Source organism: Magnolia sinica, chromosome 18 (genome assembly GCF_029962835.1).
Source record: "Magnolia sinica isolate HGM2019 chromosome 18, MsV1, whole genome shotgun sequence".
In the NCBI taxonomy this organism is placed as follows: Eukaryota; Viridiplantae; Streptophyta; class Magnoliopsida; order Magnoliales; family Magnoliaceae; genus Magnolia; species Magnolia sinica.
This window is the reverse complement of record NC_080590.1, coordinates 21532901-21552178: the sequence shown is the minus strand read 5'-3', so window position 1 is coordinate 21552178 and position 19278 is coordinate 21532901. Positions and strand designations below refer to the sequence as shown.

The window sequence follows — 19278 nt, the reverse complement described above, 5'->3', positions numbered from 1 at the left end:
TTTCCACGGACCAGGGACCCGCATGCATTAGTAGCTTAAGTCCCTGACTAGGGTGATTCAATTTCCACAAACGGCTCATTGATCATGGGTCCAGTTGGTTCCTCCCCCACTGCTCCGGGTGGCAACCAGCCAGGGCATTCACATGAATATCCCGTAGAGTGGCCAACGGTGCAAATCCAACATACGTGCAACCTACCTGTTAACCATCCCATTTCGTCAGGTAACCTTATTCAGTGGGGTTTGATCTGTCACACACTAGCTGGGTTGGCAAATGCACAGCATGTGTAGGGAGTGTAGGACCAGCCACCCTAAAAATTTTAAACATATAGCTTAGAGAGGAACAGTATAAAACACTTGAAAGAGTTGCAATCATAGATACGATGTTGGACAAAATTTCACCTGGAAAAAGAATGGAAAGCACTTAGGTCCTGGATAGATCATCAACCAAAGGCAGTGTGGCACACCATTTCCACCAACAAAATCAGAGGTAGTTCTTTCCTTCAGTAATACACGAAAAAAAAAAAAAAAAAAAAACAAAGAAAAATATCCTGTTCGCACTAATCACAACATTGTCCACATGAAAGTTGTAACATCTTTCGGTCGACAGTGTAATTAAAGAATGTAGAGAAAGTCCTCAATTCATCTTGCATCAAGAACCTCACATCTGGACTTGATTAAAAATTCATTTATACATTGCATTCTCTACCAAAAAGCTCTCAAAACCCCTTACAAACAACAATCTTATAAATAAATCTTTTTTCTTGTCTACAACAAACTACTGATGTCTTGTATTTGAGCTGCGTATCGTCACACCGTGCAAAAATTTGGTATAACCAAGGAAGCTAAGCTTCCCATCAGAGTCCCTGATCCAATCACGAAGAATCGAGTGGGCCGTGGGACCCAGGTTCATTTCCTGGACACATGGTTTTTTTAATCATTTTCAGCACACATGAAGGAATTTAACGGACCCATGTCTGATCAAAGACGGAGGATTTACATACCCGTGCCAATTCCTCAATCGAGATGACTCGGTTCCCCTCCAGTTCAAAATGCTCAAAAGCTGTACTAGCAATCTGCTCCCACCTTTCAAGGGCCTCCAATTGATACGGGCTGACTGCAGCAGCGCAGAACTCTTCAAAGTCCATCTTTCTGTACGATAGCTGATCCATCTGGAGAATATAAAAAATGTGCATCGATGTCGTTTACTGTCATCACGTGGAAACCTAGCTGACCAGGAGAGTCTCAAACCATATTTCGAAAACCTGATTTGAGGTCCACCCAGCTGGGGTCGACTCAAACACTCTAATACATACTTAATATTTGAAAGATTACAAGTATTATATAAGTAATTCATGAATTAACATACGAATACAGCAAGACAGGGAAAAAAAGTTGTGTACAACAAAAAATGAACATCAGAGAAGTAAATATACATAAAATTCCCCGATCTCTGAAGCAAAAATTGAGATTTTTTGGCATTTAAATTGATTAATCCACAAAGCAACTAAATTTGAAAAGGCAGCTCAACTCGAAATTAAACCAAGTCAATTGACTCAGTCCAGTTTTGAGTAGATCCAGATAAGTTTTAGACCCATGTATCAAAATATTAAATAAGGATCAGACATAATACCGCATTCAAAATGTCAGGAACCCTAGATTCCCTCATTGCATCGGTTGCATTACGCAAGAGAGCCTGCATATTTTATACAATAACTTTAATAGTAGCCAACCCATAATAAATAATAAATAAAAATAAAAATAAAAATAAAAATAAAAAGAAGGAGAAGAAAGAAGCCGATAGATAAATGATAAATAATTACATTCATAAAGAGTATTCACATCTACACCATCCTGATTGATTTGCATGCACCCATTTCCAATTTTGGTATTTGAAATAGCAATGGTACAGTTTTCGACTATTTCAAGCCAAAATAGAAAATGGGAGAGCGCAGATAAGAAACATGTGTAGTAGCTCTTTCATTAAATAACTGATTAACATGCATTGTCATTCCATCCCATAAAAGCAGGAAAGAAAATCTCAAGTTCGATTGATTGAATGCTCAACTAGAAGATAAAGAGTGGAGCCCATGAAAAGAAGCACCAACTAACCATTCGGAAGTTCTCAAGGGAGATGCGACCTTCTCTATTTGGTTCCAATAGCTTAAACTGAATCCGAAGGTACAGGAGCTCATCCTCTGTCAAAGCTTTTGATAGAGCCTGCCAGAGTGTAATCAAATGAACTCATTTGAAATTTCCATGCTAAAGAATAACAAAACGATGTTCCCGAATCTTTTGAATGCCATGTGGGATGCCCAATCATCGATCAAAATGGTTCATTCAATAGTACTGTTGGGAGCAGGCCATGATGCAAGAATCGTGCCAATTAAATTATCATAACCCTTTGAATGGGGCCAATTTGTTACTACCATTCGTTCTTTACAAGCCATAATCACATGGTTAGAATAATCAAACCAAAATGATACTTTGGAATCATAAGCAGAACAAAGTGGGATCTATCTAGTATATGTTTCAGAATGATGATTGGACCTATTCTCTGCTCAATCTTGACTGTCCATTTTCCATGCCATTGCTCCTCGTTGTATGAATGAATGAATGGTTCATATCGACGATAGGTCATCCCACATGCCATTTTAAATCAAATCTAAAAATGGAAACCATGGACTAATTTATATATAATTAAACAATCATGTTCAATTTATCAATCACAAGTTTATAGTACTCATGTTTAGAACACATCACTAAAATAAAATCCAAAAATGGAAACCATAGACTAATTTTGAGTAGAGACGCAATAAAGAAGGACAAAAGACTCTGGACAATTGTCACTGAAAAGGCGAGGGATCATCTTTTTCTCTAACCAACAAGGAGACACAAGGAAAACTGTAATTGTAATTTTATTAGTTTAATTGCATTGTATTTGGTTCTTTAGAGAAGGTTTCCTTCCACATAACACAGACATGGCACTCAAGTTGATTTGTGGCATGTTGAATTATGTCAACATCCATGTGTTTTAACTCTAGACCCATCTCATACAAAACATTATTTTTAGAAATGTTTGATCATTAGTAACTTTAATTATGGAACACTTTTCATATAAATAATAGATTTCAGGTTTATTACTGTTACACTCTTTTCTTTTCTGAAATTTTTACACATCTACAATCATCATCATCGGTATGTCCCTTCTGTTTAGTAGCTTTACATATCGTGTTTAGCCAAACATTTCCTAGTGCCCACATCCACATGTTTGAACTCCCAGACATTTCTCATACAAAACTCTCTTTTTTTGAAGTGTTTGATCATCATTAGTATCTTTGATTATGGAATACTTTTTTCATATAAATAATAGATTTCAGGTTTATTACAGTTATACTTTTTCTTTTCTTTTATTTTTTTCTTGAAATTTTTACACATCTACAATCATCATCATCGCCATGTCCCTGCTGTTTAGTGGCGTTACGTATCGCGTTTGGCCAAACATTTCCTAGTGTCCTATCTTCAGCAAGTGAAAAAACTTTCATATACCTTTTAGCGATCTCTATACAAGCTCTTTTAGGTCTTTGACTCATCCTCCTTTCAGGGCCTTCAACCCTAATCTAAGTTCCCTTGTCGTGGTGTATCCAGTTTTCTTAGCGCATGATGAACCAGATACAAATAAGAAGATATAACATTAAAATATGGTATTTTTTTTATTACTCTAACGACTGTATTGACTTGTCCCGGTCCAAGTTAAATGTAGACCTACTGATTTGAAACTCGAGTTGCAAGTTTATTTCAATCATGTGGGCTTTTTTTCTCTCTGTCAAATGATCGAACTTCAAAATGCACGCTTATGCAGGAAATGTGACATATATTCCGGAAAGTTAATCACATCAAAAAGGACATTTAGCAAAATGTATAAAGATAAATACTATCCACTTTGACAATATGAAGGAAATATCAGAAAGCTTCTAGGGAAAAAAGAAAAATGGGTGTCATGTTTGTAGAAACGTCCGCATTCCATTATGTTTCCACTAGTGGCAGGAAAATCCAGGCTGGTTCCATAAACCCAGTAAGGATCCTAAAGGACCAGATTCTGACCACCTTTGATCATGATCTGACCACCAAATCTATAAGTTTTTGAGTCACATAAGAAGTAATTAGTTCTCTACACTAATATTCTCATAAACAGTATCCACCAACAGATAATGATGATGATGATGATTTGACAGTGACAAAACAACAACAACAAGGCAACATTTACAGTAATGTATTACACAATGCTCATTAACCAAGTAGTTGTGAATACGTAATGTTTAGAGAAAGTAATTTTCATTTCCCACTAACATCTACTCATTAACCAAGTTTGTAGTAGCGGGCAGTAGATCACACCAATCCAACAAAAAATGAAATTAAATACTTTACCAGTGAGACTAAAAGATGAATCCAAAATATTCATATACAGTGCATAATGAAAGAATTTCCTCATAAATTTCCTGCAACACACAAGTTTGAATGGAAAGACACTTCCAAATCGGAACTTAATAATGGGGGTATTAAATAACAACCACAATAAAAGCTAAAAGGATAGCAATAGCATTTTACATCATTTATATATAGACATGAAGCACAAAGCAGAGAGTGGAACCTTTAATGCAGCACGTTTGAAAGGTGTGGCTCGAAGATACGACTTGACTAACTTATAGATTATGATATCTAAAGGGACTGGTCGACTATCATCTCGCAACCATGGGTGAGCTGCCATTATATTGATGTTTGTTAGATTTCAATAAACTATATCCAGATAACAGACAGAAAGGAAATCGATATTCGTGTTGACTCTGATATGTTTGATTCAATTAATGCAACTCTCAGTGACACAGAACTGACAACTTACTCAGAGCCTGCGCAGCAGTCATTCTTTTTCGGTAGTCCTTGTTAAGAAATCTTTTCACAAAGTCTTTGGCTTCTGGAGAAACAGCAGGCCAAGGTGCATCGTCAAAGTTTGGGTCAGCTCTGAGCACAGCACGAAAAATTCCCGATTCTGTCCGTGCCCAAAAAGGCCTGCTTCCACATAGTAAGATATAAGTTATGACACCAATACTCCAAATATCTGCTTCCATACTGTACGATCTGTGCAGAACTTCAGGTGCTACATAGTATGCACTGCCAACAATATCATTCAATCTTTCATCTGCACAAGAAAAACAAAGCCTAGTCATTAAATTTGTAGCTTTGGTGCCTCTACAATGAAGAAGAAGAAAAGTAGTTGTTACTCTTGTGATAGAAAATTTTCAGGATGGAATACCGAAACTATGGGGGAGCCTCTTTAGATGGATGGGGGTTGTTTGGGGGATGCCATTATCTATGGAGCAGCTGATAAGCGCAAGGCATGGCATGGTGGATTGAATGGTTTGCAAGAAGGTGTCTCTTTGGCACTTACCATTGCTTGCGGCTCTATGGGCAATTTGGGAGGAGCACAACAATTGGACATTTCAAGACGAGTCTGGCCAGGTGGACAAGGTAATGCTTAAAGTGAAGAGATTGATATTGGATGGGCTAATGCGACCAGGATTCTTGGAGACAATTTTCAGGTCTCTTTGGAGATGGCCGGGCCCTCCCTCCCCGTCGTATCTTGGATGTCTTATCATCCTTTTGTATAGTTACCATTCTTTAATAAAATTGCATTATCCTTTTAAAAGAGAAATAAAGGGCATGCTGAAACTAGAGCTAATATTGCCCAGATAGGTTGGATTAGTCACAGTTCTTGAAATTTTCATGGACTGTATCTAGTCCAAAATGGTAACTTTGTATATTGCAAATCATGTTCAGTGGAAGAAATATCACATCCATTGACTTGTAAAGTACAACTATGGCCAAACTGCAAACCCAGATTTTGAACTCAACAAGTGGTCTTAACCAGGCCTACTTCCAGCTGTTGTCTTCTGGGTTGAAGAATCAGGTAAGAAATGCTCAGTACAGGATAGTCCTACTATAGTTGCACTGCCCTTGTATTTACTATGCTGCTCCTGCTTTTTTATCTCGTAACTCCTATATGCTTCAGGCCATAGAAAAGTTCTTCTACCTTTTCATCACTGCTTCTGCTGCCATTTCTAATGGTAACAGCCTTGAGTGTAAGCATCAAGAGCATGTCTGGGGAGCACCATTTCTATTTTTAGACCCTTCAGCCCTGTAATCCCTCTGTAAGTAAAACCAATTTTCATCTCCAGACTAACGCTGTGACAGGAGAAATAGTCAAACAGTTCCCTTCATTGCCTTTTGACTTGGCTGTTCACATACTTTAAAGATGGCTTCTGGCCAGCATCCAAAATTGTTGTTACCAGTTGTCTGAGTATCCGCAGCCACAGAATGAAAATTCAATTGTCACAGTGAGGTTTTTATGAGTAGAACCATCTAATTCCACAGGCCAGTTCTTGACTCTTAGAAAGACTTACCATGATTAACCAGTAGCATATCAGTAACATGGTCTTCCCTATGATTATGAGAGCGCGACAATGGAAGCTTCCAAATCTAATCAAAGTTGGTTGCATCTGCACAAGGGATCATTCTTTCTTCTTCCATCAGATTCATTCAATGCACACTTGATAACCAGTAAAACCAGGAGCAGATAGTGCTCGGAAGCCAGAAGTTCAAGAATAATGAGCCTACGATCCAGCGTAATACGCTGGCAGAACCTGACTCCACGAAAAACTACATTAACACTGGGAGGCCCAGAGTACAATAACTGCTACCACCAAAATTAAGGCTAACACAGCCCAATGCAACCTGCTCAGATAATCGAGTGTCCAAAAAGGAGGTTGACATTTTTCTCCTGAAATTTTGTGCCAAATTAGCACTCCTTTTACAGCCTGTTTGGAACAATGAAAACTTCGGAAAAACAATCAACTTACTTGCAAAATATCTACCTTTTCCCTGTTTGAGAAAAGAAGAACGGATATCGATTTCCAGATTTTACTCAAAACATGTGGATATCCATTTCTTTAATAAAACCTGTTAAAAGTATATTTTCAAGGTTATGAGAGAGAGTTCTCACCATTTGCCCATCACCTTTTAACATTTCCATGGAAAACTACTCTCTCCGAGCATTACACGGGTTTTCCATGTCCACATTTTGAATTCTCTCTATCAAAACAGGCCAACTAGAATCACTTAAAATGTGAAATTAAGGCCACAAAATGGCTATCATATTGCAAACAAGGACTATGAAATGGTCAATTAGGATCTCTATCGAATTGATTTAAGAATCACATTGCTTCAAGACATGTAATACTAATACAGAAGAATGCTCAATAATCCACTAATAGCAAAAGATTCACAGTGAAAATCATAGGAGACTAATTGTTACCTGGTCTGATAAAGTCGGAAAGACCAAAATCAATAAGCTTCATGGGAGCATCTTCATCTCTAGTGGTGAAAAGAAAATTCTGTTAAACGATCCAGAGCAATTAGTGTCAGCAGCACAACTTTTTGATGCCATGGAAGTAATAAAATGATTATTAGCAGGAGAATAAACATTTCCTTGTCATGAGGAATATTAAATTGAAGTTCCCATCAAGGAAAATTATTTATGCTAAAGTGAGTCTGAGATGCAGACCTCTGGCTTTAAATCACGATGAACAACGCCCTGAAGATGACAGAAAGCAACTACACTTAAAATTTGCATAACAATAGCCTTTGCGTCTTCCTCAGTGTATCTTCCACCTCTACAGAGAAAGTACAGCGCACAATGATTTCAAATGAAATCCTTGCTTAATTTTACAACAGAGTTGAGGACTCTGATACAGTGTAAACAAAATGTGCAATTCATCTTTACCTGGATAAAATTCTGTCTAATAGCTCTCCCCCTTCACACAATCTGATAAAAGACAAACTCTTAGCCAATTTTGAAAACTACCATGAGATCATATAGTGTTACTGTCACAAGCTTGAAGAACTTCCGCAAATAAATTTATCAATGAACATTCAAAGTACTCAATTCACTGATAAATGAGCTGCTTTTCCATTTGATACTCAAAAATAATTTGGAAGACCATTTGATACTCAAAATTATAACTTTGAAAATAACAATATTCAATGATTTAATATAGAAAACTTAGAATTGAAACAAACTGCACATTCTGTGATGTAAAAAGGTTATTAGAATTTTGAAACAGTCCAATATGACTGAAAAATGCAGAGCAGGTTAAAAAGTCTGCGAATGAAAAGTCTGCAACCATAATCGGTATCTGTACCATCAAGAAAGAAAACGGAAAAGAGGGAACTGTCTACAATAATCCCAAGTCCCAGAACAATTTATCGAAGTCCAAGAAAGATTAAGCATGCATGTGGGTCTCAAGAAAATACATACTCCATGACTATGTACACATTGTCCGCATCCTCACATGCATCATAAAATTTGACCAGATTTTTATGCCCGGATAATGCTTTCAAGATTTTCACCTCTCTACGAACGTCTTCAATTGATATTGCCGTGGTCATCTGACAAATAAAGCTCACTTTGTTACACAATTGGTCATGTTAACATTCAGCTCATCCAAAACAGTGAAGCTGATCAAAATCTCCATAAAACTAGTGGGGAGCGTGCAAGCCCTTGAATCACCAAAAAGTACAGAGACAGAGAGAGGTATAGAATGTTGCAACACAGTGCAGTAGCAGCAGTTATCTGCAGAAAATACACTTGGCACAAGCCTCTTTTCATCTAAGCTAATGATAATCCAGGTTATTCACGAAAGCATACAAATACAAAACAGGAGTAGAAAGAAGTTTGCTTTGTGTACAGAGGACCGAAAGCAATGCTAAGATCACATATCCTGCAACCATACATGCAAAAAGGAAATACGAGTTTTAGATCAGGAAGATAAAAGCCTGAGCTGTTCAGCTTCAGATTTAAAAGCATTTTAAAGTTCATCATTATATCTTTTCTTAATTCAAAGAATGTAAAAATACTGCAATGACTGTCGTTTTATATTTGCAGGAAGCATAATCTGGCTTCAAGAACCTAACACAAGATCTATCTTTTACTCTCTTTTTTTTCTTTTTTTCTTTTTTTATAATTTTTTTTTTTTTAAAAAAAAAAGGACTTCTTGAGCATATCAACTGATTCAAATAAAATTTATTTAGCATATGGCTATTTTATTTTCGGTACCTCAATATGTTTCCTATCCAATGTTTAATATGGCACTGTATTTACTACAGTTTGGTGTTGCATGAAAACTCATGATGAGGGAGCTGATTCAGGCCAATCACCAAGCTAGATGCCTAGATCACTCCACATGTTTTTATATTGTATACTTATCTCCCATAATATTTTCATACATGTTTGCCGAAAGGAATTTGTAATGTTAATAGGGCTTTGCAACCGGAACCATTTGAACTCTAGAACATGCTATCCTTGCTCTTGTGTGCGTTTTTGCTATTCAACATCTAAAGTATACACGCTCTTTCTTAAACATTCGAAACAGAAAAATTAAATCAAAATGGTAAACATCTTAAACTCTTCCTTTTTTTTTCATCAAGCGATACAACTCCTGCTTCGTGGATCTTTTGTTCACTCTTTTTTTTTCTTTTTTTTTTTCTTTCTTTTTTTTTTTTTTTTTTTTTTACACGCACACACACCCCACACACGCACGCCATAGTGGAATTTCACCACCTATGGGTACTCGAACCCTTGGCCCGGTGTTGAAACTCCTGAGAGTCTACCACCCGAGTAAGAGTAAGGACCCGATCTTTTGTTCACTCATCCCTGCTTTGCAAGAAGCTACTCCAGCTCTATCAATAAGTACCTCCCTTATTCTGCTCATAGATATATTTCACACATTACAATTTATCAAGGAAAAAACATCATTATGACCTCAAATCAAAAGTTGGGAGTGACATCACGGCTGTGTTGAAACTCAATTAGTTGCCAGTATTAAGTATCTTTACTCAAATTCAGTTTACTTCAACAGTTCAAAAATGAACATAGTATCAGTATAGCAACCTTGAGCGGACAGAATGGGAATAATTATATGCAATAATCAGCATTTTGTAGCAAGGCTTCTTCCATGGTTAGGGGGCCAAGGCAAGTCTAACGACAGCATAGTTAAGCCTGGCTCCATTTTATTATAAATGATCAGTGGGAATCTTGATACTTCATACCCATATAACAGCCACCTGCATACAATCTTCCACATCTCTTTCCTTCGCCCCTTCTTTCTTGTGATTTTTTGTGGCCGTTTTTGTTAGGCATTGAACCCCGCCCTAGGTGTTGAATGGTGTCCTCCCCTCCGTAATACCTAATATGTCAATTCTATCTATGGAGCCTCTACATAGAAAAGGTAAATCCCCTTATCGCTCGAATCTTTGTACATCATGGCATCCATAAAAATGTATGCCGGTGCTTTCGTCCACGAAAAAAAAAAAAGGCCAGCTGATTTTGAATAGCATCCACCATGAGGAACTGAAGATACCAATGAATAGACAACTTATTTCCTAGCATTTCTCTTCAAACTCATCTCATTCAAGCTAACGAGAGCTCCTTCAGCTAAAGCTCAAAAGCATGCCCTACCTAAAACCCAACCAACAATTAAAACCATATTACAAATAGCATCCCAGCTCAGATCTCTATGTAAGATTCTTGATGCGCCCCATTTCAATAAAATATTTCGCCAACAAGGAAAACAATAAAAGCTCATGAATGGGGAATAAAAAGAAGGGGAAAAAAAAATAGGTTGCTGCTAAAGAAAATCCATAAGAACTTATTGACAAGGGGAAGAATATATATGTATGGTAACTGGTCAGTGTTCTAATAACGGTATATGCATTTACAAGGCATTCTCACAAATCAGGACCGTTCATTTTTATGTTAGCAGTCTAAACATATCAGACCGTCCATCTATATGGTTAGCATTTTTTTTTATTTTTTTTTTTTAGAGGACCAAATCATTTCTGGTTAGCATTCTAAACTTCCTAGAACGTCAGTCTATACAGTTTGCACCTTAAAAATCAATACCTTACATTTAGGGGGCCATACCATGGATACCCAATGGTTCGGAAACAAAGCCGATCAGACGATCATAGCTGTCAATTTCCTGCAATCCTCTCACATATTTGTTCCTGTTTCTTTGAAGTTGGGCAAGGCAAGTCTAACGACAGCGTAGTTGAACCTGGCACCATTTTATTATAAATGATTAGTGGGAATCTTGATACTTCATACCCATATAACAGCCACCCGCATACAATCTTCCACATCTCTTTCCTTCACCCCTTCTTTCTTTCAATTTTTTGTGGCCGTTTTTGTTAGGCATTGAACCCCGCCCTAGATGTTGAGTGGTGTCCTCCCCTCCGTAATACCTAATACGTCAGTTCTATCTATGGAGCCTCTACATGGAAAAGGTAAATCCCCTTATCACTTGAATCTTTGTACATTATGGCATCCGTAAAAATGTCTGCCAGTGCTTTCGTCCAAAAAAAAAAAAAAACCCAGCTTATTTTGAATAGCATCCACCATAAGGAACTGAAGATACCAATGAACGGACAACTTATTTCCCTAGCATTCCTCTTCAAACTCATCTCATTCAAGCCAACAAGAGCTCCTTCAGCTAAAGCTCAAAAGCATGCCCTACCTAAAACCCAACCAACAATTAAAACCATATTTCAAACAGCATCCCGGCTCAGATCTCTATGTAAGATTCTTGACGTGCCCCATTTCAGTAAAATATTTTGCTAACAGGGAAAACAATAAAAGCACATGACAGGGGAATAAAAGGAAGGAGGAATAAAAGGAAGGGGAAAAAAAATAGGTTGCTGCTAAAGAAAATCCAAAAGAACTTATTGACAAGGGGAAGAATATATATTTATGGTAACTGGTCAGTGTTCTAATAAATGTATATGCATTTACAAGGCATTCTCACAAATCATGACCGTTCATCTTTATGTTAGCAGTCTAAACATATCAGACCGTCCAACTATATGGTTAGCATTTATATATATATATATACCAAATCATTTCTGGTTAGCATTCTAAACTTCCTAGAACGTCAATCTATACAGTTTGCACCTTAAAAATCGATACCTTACATTTTAGGGGGCCATACTATGGATACCCAATGGTTCAGAAACGAAGCCGATCAGATGATCATAGCTGTCAATTTCCTGCACTCCTCTCACATATTTGTTCCTGTTTCTTTGAAGTTGGGCAAGGTATGTCTAACGACGGCATAGTTGAACCTGGCACCATTTTATTATAAATGATTAGTGGGAATCTTGATACTTCATACCCATATAACAGCCACCTGCATACAATCTTCCACATCTCTTTCCTTCGCCCCTTCTTTCGATTTTTTGTGGCCGTTTTTGGTAGGCATCGAACCCCGCCCTAGGTGTTGAATGGTGTCCTCCCCTCCGTAATACCTAATACGTCAATTCTATCTATGGAGCCTCTACCTGGAAAAGGTAAATCCCCTTATCGCTTGAATCTTTGTACATTATGGCATCCGTAAAAATGTCTGTCGGTGCTTTCGTCCACAAAAAAAAAAAAAAAAACCAGCTTATTTTGAATAGCATCCACCATGAGGAACTGAAGATACCAATGAACGGACAACTTATTTCCGTAACATCCCTCTTCAAACTCATCTCATTCAAGCCAACGAGAGCTCCTTCAGCTAAAGCTCAAAAGCATGCCCTACCTAAAACCCAACCAACAATTAAAACCATATTTCAAATAGCATCCCAGCTCAGATCTCTATGTAAGATTCTTGACGCGCCCCATTTCAGTAAAATATTTCACTAACAAGGAAAACAATAAAAGCACATGAAGGGGGAATAAAAGGAAGGGGAAAAAAAAATAGGTGGCTGCTAAAAAAAAAATCCATAAGCACTTGTTGACAAGGGGAAGAATATATATGTGTGTGTGTGTGTGCACACGCGTGGTAACTGGTCAGCGTTCTAATAAAGGTATATGCATTTACAAGGCATTCTCAAAAATCACGACCGTTCATTTTTACGTTAGCAGTCTAAACATGTCAGACCGTCCATCTATATGGTTAGCATTTAAAAAAACAAAAAAGGACCAAATCATTTCTGGTTAGCATTCTAAACTTCCTAGAACATCAGTCTATACAGTTTGCACCTTAAAAATCGATACCTTACATTTAGGGGGCCATACTGTGGATACCCAATGGTTCGGAAACGAAGCCGATCAGATGATCATAGCTGTCAATTTCATGCACTCTCACATATTTGCTCCTGTTTCTTTGAAGTTGGTCATTAGTAGGATAAAGCCACAAGATCAATGTGGTTTTCGATCTATAAGTGCCAAAGCTATGTGTGTACTGATGGATAGATGGTTTTAAAATTTTCCAATCCAACCATCTCTGCCACATCGTTGCCCAAAAAAGAATCCCACTTCGATGGGCAACAAAAGCAAATTCAACCAATGTGATTCTAAGATTGCAGAAACAATATAGGACAACCAATGAAATCCATCGAGCACTCCAGCAGCCAATTCAGTTCCTCATAGAATCCTCATACCTCTCAATTTATATATTTTCAATTTTGACAATCCAAAGTGCTAATTCAACTAATGATCATAATACGAGCTGAAACCACCAACATGAGAGATCGATTCAGCTAATAAAAATCCTGACTTGAGGCACAAACAGCAAAAATTCAAAACTGAAATTAAAACTAAAAAGACATACCACCGCACCTTAGCTTTGGAGATTATCTTAACGGCGACGAGCTGGCCTTTTAACTCCCCCTTGCGGGCCTTTGCCGAGCACGTGTGCCCAAAATGCCCCCGCCCGACCTCCTTCCCTAGCTCATACTTGGCCGCGAAATTCTTCCCGTACCCGAAGCTCTTGTCAAGTGGCCGCTCGCCCTCCGCCCCGTCCTCCGGGATCGGCCCCTCCTTGGGCTTCGGCGGGCCTAGTCGCTTGGCGATCGACGCCTTGATGTGCTTCGCCGGTGAAGGCGGCGGGAACGGCCGGCGGAAGAACCGGCGGGGGGTCGACCGCGCCGGCGAAGGCGAGACGCCGGCGGGGAGAGGACTGGGCAGTGGACTGGACCCGTGCGGGTAAGGGCTAGGCCATGTGCTGTTGGCAGCAGAGTGGGCGGGGGTGTTCTTAACGGACGGGACGTTCGGGTTAACGGCGCCGTTACCGGAAGCAGGCGGCGTCTGCCGGCGATCGCGCGTGGGCGAGTCCTCCTCGGCGACGGAGATGTTCTTGCCGTAGCACTGCCCCATCGCTGGACGGTCGACGAGATCGGTCAGTGATAAAACATCGGCGATTGGAAGATTTCAGATCGGGGGAGCTTAGAGTACAGATCACGGTGCGTCGCAGACGGATGGAACTGAAAAGCGATCTGGTGTGTGTTGAGGGTATATAAGTTAAGAGAGAGAATAAAATGAGGTTTTTGAGTCAGCAGTAAGGAAGATGTAATATTGGAGAATTTTGATGCTTCTTGGTGACAGACTAAAAAACAAAACAGAAGCTGAGAGATTCTCAAGAGAGATTTTGAAAACCAGAACGGAGACGGATAGTGATCTGTTTAATCAAATCCGGGAATTGAGAATCCCTATGCAGGAGAGAAAGAGAGAGACAGAGACAGAGAAAGATAGAGAGTTTGGAGCCCGGCAAATAACGCTCCACTATCACGGCGGTGCCGTTGTTTGTGTTTCTTTTCTTTTATTATAGTTGTTATTGTCTTACTTTTCTTTTTATTATAGTTGTTATTGTTATTTATTTTTTTTCGTGAATTTTTTATTTTAATTTTTTGTTGAGTGCTGAGACGGGGAGTCGAGCGGTTCTAACATTTGCAGTCTTACTTCTCCTTTGACGTCTTTTTCTGTTTCCTAATGTTATGGTATGATCGGGTTTTGTTATGCGTTTGCCACCTCTTACCTCATTAAAAAAATCTTTGTTTGACATGCTTGTTTAGGTTACGTCTCTGATTGCATCGTCACACAGCTACTGGTCCGGGGATGCGAATTTCCTACCACTTAGCACACGCAACAAAAAGTTCATTAGGCCCACCGTGATGTGAGTCTGACATCCACTTCTTTGTGGGAGACTTGCATTATGAGTATTGTGGATGCCCTAAAGATATCAAGGTAAAAATCTAGGAAGGCTTCAATGGTGGGTGTATGCATTCCTACTAATTTCTTTGAGTTAGATTGAGCTTTGAAGTGTACTTATTTTTGGGTTTATAGCCTGACTTGAATGAAGGACAGACTGTATCCTACATGCACATTATTGTAGGCCTCATAAATCTTTTTGTTGCACAGTTCACAAATTTCATAACACCACCATCTGCATTTGAGTGGTTTTGTGGGTATTTGAGTGCATTTTAAATGAAAAAGTCAAGTGGCAATATACATTCAAAAGTATTTGAAATTGGAAAGATTTAAAATACATAATTTTGTTGTGTTTTAAAACTTCTCCTTTTTTAATTCAGATTCATAGTCAAATGCCATTTGTGCTCTTTCTAAAATCAAGAGAGTCACGCATGTGATAAAGGCATGTGCTAAAATAGTTAAATTATCTATTACATCACTAAAATTATATTAATACAGCGATTGAACTGTTCAAATAGCAGCCATATGAATCAACAATTTAAAAACATTAGCAAGTCACTTGTTTGAAATCAGATGCTTAAGGCTCACCAAGACCTAAAATTTTGTCCTTTTCATTATAATAAATATTTAGTTTATTATAATGATTTTATCAAATATTGGATATGTACATTTAGTAAAGATATTAAAGTTGATTTAGTAATTAAATTTATATTCATTTAAATATATAACAGAGTTTCAGTTCATTTTTTTTAAATTTTAAATATATTTATAAGTTGCCAAGCACATTGTGATTTGGAAGCTAATACATTCCAAATACAAGCTCCCAACCTATTATCCAATCTAGACAGTTTAATTAATTGGCCTAATTATGAATGGGGCATGAAAAAATTAAATAAAAAATTTAAAAAAAAAAAAAAAAACAATTTCTTTGGCCGAGTAGTTCAACTGTCTCAGTGGTCCCTGTCAAATGTATGGTAAAAAATGAGAAGTACATAAGTTCAGACGAATCCTAACAAACCAGAGGTTGGTATCAATGTTTTCCTCTGCAACTCATTCACAATACGTATGGCACATATATAAGTCAATCAAGGCCATCAAAATCATCGGTGTCATTGTGGATTAAATACAGGCATCCGATTATCCTAGAAAATCCCAAGTTAACACGACCAAAATTGACAAAAATCCAAATGGTCCAGATCCTCCATTCAATAAGCTGTGTAGGCCACGTTAACTGTCCAAAGAAAATCCACAATTTGGATGGTCTAGATTGATTTAGATATATAGTACATCTACTGTAGATAGATCCAGTGCACGCGTGTGCTGGTCCGTTCGCAACGGACGCGGATTGCGTCCTGCCTCCGCCCGTCTCCAGCTGGGAACGGATAGCATCTTTGAGTGTCCATCTTGATGTATGGGTCTTATCCACACCGTCCATCCATTTTTTTCGTATCATTTTAGGCTTAAAACCAAATATAAGGCTCAAGTCGACTACACAATGGGTATTAAACTCTTACCGTTGAAAACTTCTTGGGGGCGACAAAAGTTTTGGATGGAGTTAATATTTGTTTTTTCTCTTCATCCAGGTCTATGTAACTTTATGAATAGGTTGGATTGCAAATAAACATAACTGTATTCCCTGGAAAAGTTTCAACGGTGAGAATCATCAGGGGTAGGACGCAATCCGCGTCCGTCCGCAACGCACGGTCGTTGCGTTTTTCTACTGTCATTCGTCTTTCGGAACAAACAAATGTTCGTTATTTTCGGTTCAGGAGTTTGAGTTTCAAATATTTTATATTTTACATTAATTACGAGAAAATTGTAACGAAATGGTATTTCTTTGAAATTTTCAAAGCAATACAGAAGAATTGAAGTTGGAAAATGTTCTTATATTTTGTAAAATTCATCTCCAAGACCCATTCATTTCAAAAAAGGTAGGTTTTATTCGATATTTTTAAAAATTAAATAAAAAGGAGTTACTCGATAAGCTGGCAGATTATAAACGGAAAGGGATTGGCTACTTCCCCTCCCACTAGCCAATGGCTAGTGGTCGGCGCTCTGTGGGCCCCACCATGATGTATGTATTTCATCCATGCCGTCCACCCATTATTCCAGATCATTTTCTGGTACGATTCCAAAAATGAGGTTGATCCAAATCTCAAGTGGACCGCACAGTGTTGATTAAACGCTCACCGTTAAAAACTTCTTGGGCCACAAAAGTTTTGGATGAAGCTGATATATATTTTTTTCGTTCATCCAAGTCTGTATGACCTAATCTAAAGGCTAGATGTCAAATAACCATTACATTGGGCCCTAGGAGGTTTTTAATGGTGGACACTCAATCACTACTGTTTTCATGGTGTGGTCCATATGAGATTTATATCTACCTAATTTTTGGGATCAAGCCCTAAAATTATATTTCAAAATAGATGGACGGCGTGGATAAAACACATACATCATGGTGACGTCCACATAGCACCGACCACTAGCCACCTGGCTCGTGGCGGCATCACTGGCCAAACCGCGTCCTAAATAAACATATGTATGCATTAAAACGCCACCGTACACTTGCCGAGAGCGGATTAGGTGAGACCCGGCCTCACCCAAGACCGTGCGGCCCGTGGGGCCCACCATGATATATTTATTATGTATCCACACCGTCCATCTATTTTTCCAAATTATTCTAGGGCATTATACAAAAAAGTGAACAGATCCAATTAGTTGGACCATACCATCAGAAGCAGTGGTGATTGGCCATTAATGAGCCACAAAAGTTTTGAATCAAGCTGATATTTGTTTTTAACCTTCATCCAGGCTTATGTGACCTTATCAACAGATTGGATGATAAATAAACAATACTTAAATATTAAGGTGCGCCCTTAGAAGTTTTCAACGGTAGGACGGTCAATCACCACTGTTTCTTATGGTATGGTCCACCTGATGATGGGATCTGCTTCATTTTTGGGATAATGCTATAAAATGATCTGGAAAATGGATAGACGTCGTGGATATATAATACGTACATCAAGGTGGACCCCATGGTAACCCCAAGTTAAGGGCCGCACCCTCTTGGGTGAGGCCGGGGTCTCACCTAAACCGCTCTCACACTTGCCATATGCCCATATATCTATAAAATCTGAACTATCTAAACCATGGGCCACTGTAGATGGGGGCATATCAACGGTATCAAATTCATGGGAAAATCCTGACCTCTTGTGATTGGAAATTGTTTATTTGAATTTCAGACCGTTGACCAGATTTGTTGTCGCTAATCAGATTATTTTAATTGTAATTCGACATAACAATCGGGATAAATCCATCAAATGTGGGTCCTACTGCTTGTACGGTTGGATTAGGGTACATGTTTGCCACGTGCATGGTGGTTGGGCACCTTTGCATGGATATTCATACCCTGCCACAGTACCAAAACGCGTTGTATTAGTATATATCATAAAAAGAGCATAGCCACAACTCCGCTGATTGTTCACCACCGTTTTAAAAGTGTTGTTGACTCATCCAGTGCACGTGTCATAGTTATATGGCAATCCAGACCGCACAAATTGCTGACCCAATTGTGGATGGTTGTAACCATCTCATTTCCTAAATCTTTCACCATTTGATAACCACATATTGGATGGTTAGGATTGCTCGATCGAGGTGATTTTTGAGCTACACGCCATTCACAATGACCTCACAATTTGGACAGTCTTGATTAGCTCTACATATGTGCCACGTGTAAAGAGAATGAACACCAACATTTCGAAACGATGGTAAGCCATCCCTTAAGTCTTGTCCTTTAAAATATTGAATATTGGCGTTACTTTGGTTAGTTTGGATAATCTAATTTTAGGAATCCAAAGACCACGAAATTGCTGTCCACAGGCTTACCTAAAATGATCGGCCAACGAAAGCCCAGAGGCTTGCCTAGTATAGTCACCCCCTTCTGCCCCACCACGTGTTGATCCAGACCGTTCATCCAGAAATTCCCACTCTATATAGTACATAACGAGAAAGTCTGATAAAGATCTTAAAATGCGTACAAAATGACTAAAAAGCAGTTTGTAACTCCACGTTCTCATAAATAGTAGTGATCCCCAAATCAGTGGAGTTGGTTGACCGATAGTGTAGTTTATGGATGAACGGTTTGAATTGTCGCGGGGGTCATAGATGCCGACCAAGGGCGAGCCCGCGAACCGCGTGAGAGA

General features: G+C 38.5%; 1 protein-coding gene across 3 annotated transcripts; it reads right to left on the bottom strand.

The window, feature by feature from the left end:
- Positions 1-535: 535 nt before the first annotated feature.
- On the bottom strand, positions 536-14636 carry LOC131233978 (CDPK-related kinase 3). 3 transcript variants are annotated; one of them, XM_058230902.1, is made up of 11 exons: positions 13709-14636; positions 8369-8499; positions 7835-7876; positions 7616-7724; positions 7367-7445; positions 4898-5194; positions 4649-4758; positions 2110-2217; positions 1631-1693; positions 1002-1169; positions 536-913 (listed from the first exon to the last, which is right to left on the bottom strand). In XM_058230902.1, exons 1-11 carry the CDS (start codon positions 14243-14245, stop codon positions 776-778), a joined length of 1782 nt encoding a protein of 593 aa, XP_058086885.1. In that variant the 5' UTR covers positions 14246-14636; the 3' UTR covers positions 536-775. The 3 variants fall into 3 exon arrangements, with proteins under 3 accessions (XP_058086885.1, XP_058086886.1, XP_058086887.1); XM_058230903.1 differs by lacking the exon at positions 1631-1693; XM_058230904.1 differs by lacking the exons at positions 1631-1693; positions 2110-2217.
- Positions 14637-19278: the final 4642 nt, after the last annotated feature.

Coding starts and splice junctions, on each gene's coding strand:
- LOC131233978 (XM_058230902.1), bottom strand. CDS start 14,245: ATGGGGCAGTGCTACGGCAAGAACATCTCCGTCGCCGAGGAGGACTCG. Junction 5,195..7,366: donor TTCCGACTTTATCAGACCAG/GTAACAATTAGT, acceptor TTTCTTGTGCAG/ATGAAAGATTGAATGATATT. Junction 2,218..4,648: donor TCAAACGTGCTGCATTAAAG/GTTCCACTCTCT, acceptor ACACTCTGGCAG/GCTCTATCAAAAGCTTTGAC.